At 33.2% G+C, this 10,061-nt stretch overlaps 1 protein-coding gene across 1 annotated transcript in view; it reads left to right on the top strand.

Annotated features, from left to right (window-relative positions):
* Positions 1-10,061, top strand: part of LOC107744220 (plexin-B2-like) — a 125,798-nt gene that overhangs the window by 103,233 nt on the left and 12,504 nt on the right. The window contains exons 18-26 of the mRNA XM_016557747.1: positions 659-770; positions 2,614-2,814; positions 2,888-3,067; positions 4,030-4,166; positions 4,262-4,362; positions 5,844-6,073; positions 6,621-6,802; positions 9,005-9,071; positions 9,339-9,485. Coding sequence (XP_016413233.1) covers positions 659-770; positions 2,614-2,814; positions 2,888-3,067; positions 4,030-4,166; positions 4,262-4,362; positions 5,844-6,073; positions 6,621-6,802; positions 9,005-9,071; positions 9,339-9,485 — 1,357 coding nt within the window. The remainder of the gene's footprint in view (positions 1-658; positions 771-2,613; positions 2,815-2,887; positions 3,068-4,029; positions 4,167-4,261; positions 4,363-5,843; positions 6,074-6,620; positions 6,803-9,004; positions 9,072-9,338; positions 9,486-10,061) is intronic.

Below are 10,061 nucleotides of genomic sequence, written 5' to 3'. Positions count from 1 at the left end.
ATATATATATATATATATAATTATTAACCTGTATAACACTTATATTGTTCATATATATAGTATAGTTCAAATAGTTTTATAGATTTAATTTTATAATTTTTTATTATTTTAAAATATTAAATTTATATTGTAGTATAATATATAGAGAGAGATAGATGCACACCTCAACATTATGTAAACAAGATTATTATAAAACGGATAGTTCCAGTCCTTTATTCTGATTGGTTGAGCCACGTTCTAAGTTGTTGTAAATTACTCTACAAACACACCTTTGTTTACTTCTGTGTGTTGCTCGGCAACCACTTTGTTGCAACCACAACTGATTCTGAGGAACTACATTGATTGGTGGAAGAATAATGTTTTTATTATTATCATTTCACTTTATCTGCTCTGTTTTATTTTGTGAAACCTTACTACAAATATGGAATAACCGTTTTATAAAAGCAATAAGCCCCGTGAAGCCGTGGTTTACAGTGAATTTATAACAACTAAGGGGGTTTTACGCCCCTTAGCTGTTATAAATTCACGGCTTCTTGGGGCTTATTGCTTTATTTTATATTATAATCATTTTACTTTATAACAAGATTTTACTATACTCTGCCCTTCAGCAATGTAACATCAAACAAAATAAAAAAAATAATTATTGTGTGTATTTCAGTGGTGGCAGAACAGTCATGGTGGTGGGTTCTGGATTTGACCTGGTCCAGAAGGCTTCTATCAGGGTAGTGGCGTCGGCTGGAGAATGGTCCAGACAGACCGTCCCAGAAGAGGTGAGACCGAGAAACACCAACCCTGATCTCCAGCGGCTCTCGAGGGAAACATCACTTGCTGTTTGTTTTTCGTTTCATCTGTTCCTCTCGCTGTTGGGTTTCTGTCTTGCATGAATCGCTCGGCTTCTGATTGAAACGATGAGAGCTGCTCCGATACGACGCGCTCAACGAGACGGAGATTAAACAAGCATTTATCTAACGAAAAACTTGATGAACGCTTCATTTCATCTCCCTTATCTGAGGAGAAGCTTTTGTACTCCAGCCCTTTCTCAAGCGGTCTCACTGCATCCATCGCTCTTGCTCCATCTGTCTGTCTATCAGATTTTCCGCCCACACTTTTAGGGACTTTTGCTGCTCCCTCTCAGAATATCAATAGATTTTCCAGCTGCAGTGAAATCTGTTCCTCTGTTTTGCTGTCTGAGGACTTTCAGTCCATGTCATGGTTGGACATTAACGAGGGCTTCTGGAAAAAAATGCCACCAAAATGAACAAAAATGCCCCACAAATTCGAGATAAAAGGGCAAAAATTGCCCCTGCACAATTGAACTAAATATATTACTGCTGATGCGATTAAAATGAAATGTGAAAAATTAATGAAAAGTGTCAATTCGCGTAATCAGGGGCCAAGCACCAAGGGATCTGTCCGTTATGTCTTCGTTATATCGGTATCTTCTTCTTCTTCTGCTCTGGAAGTCTTTGGCAGCCCATAGAACTGCTTGCGAGAAATTTTCCACACACGTAGAGGACAGTCTCAACATTAACCATAGCAAGTTTGGAGTCTCTAACTCAAACTCTCTAGCGCCACCAATAGGCCAAATTTGCACTCATATTTCTGCTAATAACTTTTGAAACATAAGGTCTAGAAGCAAAATTCTTTTTTCCTCTGATTTCCTGTTGAAGACGAATACATACTAAAATTAAGATTTTTTTTGTAATTTTGAATATTGCAAAAAATCTATTCGAATTCGAACTCATCCTAGACGGTTTGTGAGATTTTCACCAAAATTGGCTCAGATCATCTACAGACAGTGCTGGCAAAAAGATTTAATAATAAATAAAATATATATTATTAAAATATAAATATAAAATCGTTTTGGCACAGTGCCACCTACTGGTCAAAAGATATAAAAATGGAAATTTTTGTTTATAATTTCTAAAAAGTTTGACCAAAAATCATAAGATTGTTCTTGTTAGATTCAGGGCGGTATAACAAATCAACCAATACCCTTTTTTTCCATGTCAAGTCAATTTGAGTGTGGACAATTTAGAATTTTGTAGTAAAATGCTGTATTTTACGAATGCTTTAGCGTATTGTTATGAATCTTATAGAACCGCTTGTGGGAAAGTTATGTAATTTAGTACACAGATAGAGAACAGTCTCATCATTATCCACAACAAATTTGGAGTCTCTAACGCAAACTCTCTAGCGCCACCAACAGGCCAAATTTGCACTTGTGTTTCTGCTAATAACTTTTGGAACTAGAAAGGTCTAAAAGCAAAATTCCTAGAGGATTTGTCCAATTTTCAACAAAATTGGCTCAGTTCGTCTTTAGAGCATTCTGGCAAAAAGTTATCTAAAAGTTACTTTCATAAAGCACGTTAACGAATATGACGAAATTGTGCAAAAATGGACATGAGACTACATCATAAACAATAAAGTGTAGATATGCTGTATAGAGATTCATTTAGCAGTTTCAGTGATTATAACAAGACTTACACTTGCACTAGACTAGAACTAGACTAGCATCATGGACCGTGGACGTGTTTGTCTGTGTAGGCAGAATATATGACGTGCTGTCTCAATTTAGAGAAGTGATGTTAACACAGTCTCTCATTTTCTCAGTTTGTAGAGCAGTCCACATTCAAAAACGACACCTTGATCAAGTTTGTGTCACCTGCGGTCAACGAGTCTCAGTTCTTCAGGACGTACGTGCAGCTCGATAACCTCCAGACCGAGCTGACACCGTTTGAGTATCACCCCGACCCCACGTTCGATAGCCTCAGCAAGACCGTTATCACTGAAAACAGCATGATCATCGTGACTGTGAGTATCTGCTCGAAATGTCATTCAGACAGGGGTTTTTCACGCTCGTAAACATGTTTTTGTTGTGTCTCAGGGTCGTGGTTTTTCTAAAGCGATGACGGCGAAAGAAGCGCAGGCGTTTGTGGGAGACGCCCAGTGTAACGTAAACACGTTACAGGATGATAAATTATTCCTGGACCCGCCGTCGACCGTACCCAGTGCTCGATCCAAGAGACAGAGGAGAGACACCGGCTCCAACCCGCTGGACCTGGTGGTGAGACAACAACATCCATCCATTCATTCTGCCATCCTTCAAGCCACCTATTTATTCATTCATTCACATATTTATTTGTTTCTATTTATTTCTTACAAATAGTTATTGAACATAACTTTTTTATATTTTATTTCAGAAAAAATAAATGTGTGTGTGTGTGTATATATATGTATATATGTATTATTTATGTCCATCAGTCCATCTATCACTAATCTCTCTGTCCACTTATTCATCTATTTATCCATCCATCATTTATTCATATTTGTTTATTTATATAATTATTTATCCATTCATCCATCTATCAATGTATTTATATTTAACCATTTTTGACAAAAACCTTTATTTGCACCCATTTATCTATGCATCTATCCACCCATTTATTTGTTTCTTGATGTTCTTTATTTTTTCTAAATAGTAATTTTTAAACTAAAATAAAATTAAAAATAAATATGCATATAGTAAAAATATATATTATTTTATATGTTATTCTTTAAATTTGTGTTTTGTTTATTTATGTATCCATTAATACATTTATCTGTCCATCCACTTATTAATTTTTTTAAATATACATTTGTATATTTCATTAAAAAATCCGATTTTGTTTTATTTATTTATATATTCACCAGTCCATCACATGTCTATCCATTTATTCATTTACTTATCCCTCCATCCATCATTCATCCACATATTTATATTTGTTGATTTATATAATCATATATCCATCTGTGCTTTTATCTATGCATCTACCTGTTTATCTATTCATTCATTCACTTATTTATTTATTTATTTGTTTGATCTATCTATCTATCTATCTATCTAATCATCTTTCCACCTTTTTATTAGTTTGTTTCCATCATCCACATTTTCATATATTCATCTCTCCATCCACCCATCGGTTTATCCATCCATTTTTTTTCATCCATCCGTCCACCCCTAACACAGTCTGTTTCTCCTTCACTCAGATTAAGTTTGGCAATGGCGAGTGGTTGGTCGGCTCAGTTCGGTACGAGAGGAAGTACAATCTCCCGCTGCCCATCATCATCCCGGCGGTGCTTGTTCCCATGCTGCTGATTATCGCCATCTCCGTCGTCTGCTACAGGTTACATAGAAGAACCGCACTTCCCACCATGCCCTTGAGCTGTTCGTCTGAGTGAACGTTTCATGTAATGAATTCATCTGATCATCTGTGTGTAGGAGGAAGAGCCAGCAGGCAGAGCGAGAGTACGAGAAAGTGAAGCATCAGCTGGAGAATCTGGAGGAGAGTGTTCGTGACCGCTGCAAGAAAGAGTTCACAGGTCACATGTGCACACATAATCCCGTTACCATGGCAATAGGGTGTTTTTAGCATGGCAGCAGATGATTTAAGCTAGGAAAAAGCTTTTCTTTGTGTCTACAATGGAAAAGTGATGACTGGCTTATGTTACTCAACTATTCGTTCAGGCAACTTACTGACGAGGCAACTAATCGGACTAGAATATGGCAGTCTCAGTGTGTATGGCTTCTGTAAATTCTTTGTATTGTTTTTTCGACTAAAGCATGCTATCAGCTTCTATTTATTCAGTTATTTATCAATTGTTTGCCACCCATTTGTTTGTTTGTTTGTTTATAAGTCAGCTGTTCATCCACTTGTTTGTTTATTTGTTAGTCATTTATCTGTCCATTCACTTTTATGTATTTGTTTCTTTGTTTTTCAATTAATCCATTCTTGAATTATCTTTGCAGGTATTTATTTATCACTTGTTTTTCTCTCTATTCACATCTTTATCAATTATTCTATTATCCATCTTTCTACTTATTTTTTGATTTATCAGTAATTTATCTGTCCTTTCACATTTATGTATTTCTTTCTTTTTATTTTTCAAATAATCCATTGTTTATCTATTATTAATTCATGCATTCATTCAGCAACCTATTATTTATTTATTTGTTTGTTTTTTATTTATTTATCAATCAATCTACATTTATATCTCTTTATATATCTTTCCACCTATTTTTTCATTTATTATCTATTTGTTCATTTGTTATCTATCCGTCCATTTATTTATTTATCCACCTGTTTATTTATCAATTAATCTAATGTTTTCCTGTCTTTCCAAATATTTTTTAATTGACAGTTGTAATAAAAGTAATAAATATATCAATAAATAAATGTGAATGGACACATAACCATTTATTTTTTCATATATTTGTTACTTTTTATTTTTAATTAATCCATTGTTTACCATTGTATACCTAGATTTATTTATTATCTATTAATCTACTGTTTATATGTCTTTATATATCTTTCCACCTATTTTTCATTTATTATCTATTTGTTCATTTGGTATCTATCAGTCCATACATTTTTTCATTCATTCATCCATCCATCCATCCATCCATCCACCTATTTATTTATCAATTAATCTATTGTTTTCTTATCTTTCCAAATATTTTTTAATTGACAGTCGCTTATCTGTCCATTCACATATATTTATTTATGTATTTATTACTTCTTATTTTTCATTTAATCTATTATTTATCTATCCTTTCACCCTTTTATTTATTTATTTATCGATTAATCAACGGTATTTGCAGCGTTGCCTCACATTTTGCCCAGAAGTGTGGTTTTAATACGTACTAATGAAATTTTGATATGTACTAATGATACATATTCTAGGATATTAATCTGGTCTTTAATTCTCAACCTAGTCTTTAAAACTAAATCTCAGAACTGTCTGGATAAGTTTACATGGATCTGAACACGTCATTAACATTGAACCTGTCGTTTCCTCTAAAGATCTGATGATCGAAATGGAGGACCACACCAACGACATCAGCGAGGGCCGGATCCCGTTCCTGGACTACAAGACCTACACAGACCGCGTCTTCTTCCTGCCCTCGAAGGATGGCGCCAACGACGTCATGATCACCGGCAAACTGGATATCCCAGAATCCCGCAGGGCTACGGTCACCCAGGCGCTGAACCAGTTCTCCAACCTGCTCAACAGCAAAACTTTCCTCATCAATGTATGAAACACACACACACACACACACAAACTGTAATTATGATCCATTTATACACTCTTCACCTACTCATTTTAAACCATTCTGTGCAGTTAACAGCGGGAAAGGTCAGTAAATTAATATTTGACGATAATTGTCGAAGGTTTCTCATCAGAAACAACACAACAGCGATGAAGCCTTTAGACAGTCGCTCAATTATACCGAATGAGTCTAAAACGGCCCCAGAGGACTCAATCAGCTCCTGCGCTCTCATTAAAGTCTTTTATATTCATGGCACAAGCACAATTAAACATTTACATCTAATGACACACATGTATACACATAAACAAGCACACCGTCCGTGTTTTAAGACTGGCCTGTAATTATCTCCCCAGTGTTTATATCGTTACCCACCACCACACAAAAGTCCATCAGAACCAACATAATCATCATTAGAATATAACAAGATGCTCGTTGAAGTTGTAAATCGGAATGCTCCACACTTTTAATCATACAGGGAAGTCGATTTGGTTTAATTAGTGTTTGTAAACAGCAATCTCTCTGTGTGAAGTTTATCAGAACGCTGGAGGGCCGTCCGGATTTTAACGCCAGGGCCAAAGTGTATTTCGCATCTCTGCTGACCGTAGCGCTTCACGGTAAACTGGAGTATTACACAGACATCATGAGGACGCTTCTGCTGGGGCTCATGGAGGATTACGTTCACAGCAAGAACCCTAAACTGCTGCTCCGCAGGTGAGACTAACTAAGGTCTATGGCAAAATGTTTCAAAATTCCTAGTCTGCAATCTGATTGGCTGGTTTTACGCAACTTCTGGAAGCCAGGATGAATGTGTTTTATTAGTTAGTTTTATTAGTTAACGGTGTTATTCTAGTCGTATTTATATATGTGTTATGTTTTCGTTTTAACCCTAGTTTGTTTTAGTAATTTTATTTTGTTTGTCATTTTCATTTTTTTTGTATTATAAAAATATAATAAAATATATTAATAGATAATAAATTAATATAATGATATTAAATATTTATCGTAAATATAATACATTTTAATACTTGTTTTTGACAGGGTAGAAAGGGTGTTGTTTTACACTACCATTGAGAAATTTGAACCAAGTATGTTGTATACTTTTCATGAAGACCCGAATCATAGCAACTTGTGGAAAATAGGCATCCGATGTCCCCTTTAAAAAAGAGGGCGGAGCTGATAGATAAGTCCCGCCCTGTCTAGTTGAAATGCTTCTAACAATATGCTTTTTTTCTTTGTGTAACATATATTTTATTTCTTGTGCTTTGATTTTGGGGTGAAATATAACCTGGGCATGTTTTTGACAGGTTTTCATGAGATTCACGCTTATAAGGCTCCCAAGGCCTAACTAGTCCCTAGATTTCCCATATGAAGTTTGTTTACGAATTTCGTGGCATTGAATCATTTAAATAAATTGAGAGTTTTAGTTTGAGGCAGTTAAAGACAAGCAAACATCCGCAAGCATGAATGTGAAATTCATGATGGTTATTCATTTTGGATGGACCACAAAGCCAAACTCTTGCTATGCGAGAGATTATACAAACATCAGTAAACTCTTTCTCATATGCCATTTTTTAATCAATTGTCACATAAAAAATGTCATGTTAATCAAAATCTGTCTTGACATAAAAAAAACACAAAGCCCATCCACACGCACCACACACTCCAGCATCATGTTCACGTGCTTCTTTGATTGTCATAGTTGGGTGCTGATGCTAATTATTGTTGTTTGTTATTGTCAGAAATGACTGTAGAAGTGTTGATTAAAGCAGTAGGCCACTGGAGGCCGTGCGTTACACTGATCTTAACACAGTTAAGGGCCGTTGTTGAAGCAGAAACCACTTCAGATAACTGCCTCAAGTGGCTTGTTGCTTTCATTAACAGCCAGCAACCGCAACATCCGTGTTCAATAAATAACTGTGGCTATTATTAATAATAATCATCATAAACAATTATTCCATCATGAAGTCTAGTTCATTAGCCCGACTGTTGGCTGTTTAGCGACTTGTCGTGTTAATATAGTGTTTAACTGACAGATCAGATTGGATATGAGCTTCAAATGTGATTTCAGAGATGCAGTTTTATAATAAAAAATAATATTAAGAGGTTCGCAGAGGAAAAAGTGTCCATGTTATCCCAATATAATATAATATAAACTAATTATTAGCTTTTCATCAACTCATGAACTCCAGTTTGGGAAACACTGTTTTATTAAATATTAATTAGTAAGTGTGTGTAAGTGTTTTAATATAAAAGTAAAATATAAACAAATACAATTTTTCTTTAATTTTATTATTATTATTTTTGTATTTATTGTTTTAAATTCTTTTATTTTATACATAATATATATAATTTTTTATATAAAATTATTTATTCACTTTTATGATTTAATTATTAATTTAACATTTTTATCATTTTACAGTTTTATGATGTAATTAATTATTAGCTTTTTTATCAACTGGAAAACACTGTTTTAGTGAATATTAATGTTTTAATATTTAAAATTGTTTTTATTAATTGTGTTAAATTATTTTATTAATTTAATATACATATAACATATAGCAAATTTTTCAATATGAAATTATGTATTAATTTTTATAACTGAATTATTCATTTTAAAAAATACAGTTTTATGATTTCATTTATTAATCCAATTTATTAATCCATTTATTATCCAAACTCCAGTTTAATTTTAGTGAATGTTAGTTATTAAGCGTTTTATTATAAAATTGTCCATTTTTATTTATTGTTTTTTATTTATTAATTGTTTTTCATTATAATTTTATGTAAAATTATATATTTTATATATTATTTAAATTGTTTTTATATAAAATGATTTATTCTTTTTTACGATTTAATTGTTAATTTTACTGAATATTAGTTAGTAAGTGTGTGTGTGTGTGTGTGTGTGTGTAGGTCTGAAACGGTGGTGGAAAGGATGCTGAGTAACTGGATGTCCATCTGTCTCTATCAGTACCTGAAGGTAAAATATCAAACATGACACACATTAATAAAGATTCACTCATATTTCATTCAACACATGTGTGTGACTGATGATGATGATGATAATAGTGCTTAATGAAGTAGCGTCTGTTCTTCATCTGCATGAATCAGCACTTGAGTCGCTGACACACTTGAACTGTGAATTCTTCAAAGCCTCAGGTGGAGTGAGGAGGAATGCTTGTGTGTGTCTGTGGGTAAGGAATGAAAGCAGCAACAGGCTTGTGTTAAAGTGCTGCTGTTTGTTCAGGACAGCGCCGGAGAGCCGCTCTACAAACTCTTCAGGGCCCTAAAGCACCAGATTGAAAAGGGGCCGGTGGACGCACAGGTCAAGAAAGCCAAATACACGCTGAACGACACCGGCCTTCTCGGAGATGACGTGGAGTACATTGTGCTGGTATGTGATTCCCTGGAGATGTTTTTTTTTTTTTTGGTGCTACTACAACAAAAAGATGAGAATGATAGTTATTAAAATTTTTGATAAAAACATATCTAATGTACATTCACATAATTTCCTACAGTAGAATTAATAAAAAGCAGTTTGAATAAATGAGCGAAAACAATATAATAATGGAATAAAACAAATTCATATAATAAAAATCATTGATTATATTCATAATAAATCATAATCATTTATTATATATCAGATTATATTATATACATTTATTACACATTTATTGTAAATATGTATAATATATTTGTCATTTATATACTGCAAATATAATGTAAATGAAAGATTATGTATCTATATCGCTCTATAAAATACATATAAAATACATTAATAGTTATAGTATGAATTATATATAAATAAGCAAAAACTAAAAATAATGGTATGGTAATAATAATAGTAATCTAATAATGTAATAAAATAAATGAATTTTATTATATGAATTTATTATAAAATTATATATGAAATTAATATAAATGTTTATATATAAATGTATAATACAATTTTTTAATTATATTTATAATT

This window comes from Sinocyclocheilus rhinocerous, unplaced genomic scaffold, assembly GCF_001515625.1.
Source record: "Sinocyclocheilus rhinocerous isolate Xijiao unplaced genomic scaffold, SAMN03320098_v1.1 scaffold2061, whole genome shotgun sequence".
NCBI classification, from domain to species: domain Eukaryota; kingdom Metazoa; phylum Chordata; class Actinopteri; order Cypriniformes; family Cyprinidae; genus Sinocyclocheilus; species Sinocyclocheilus rhinocerous.
This window is presented reverse-complemented; position numbering and strand designations above follow the sequence as displayed.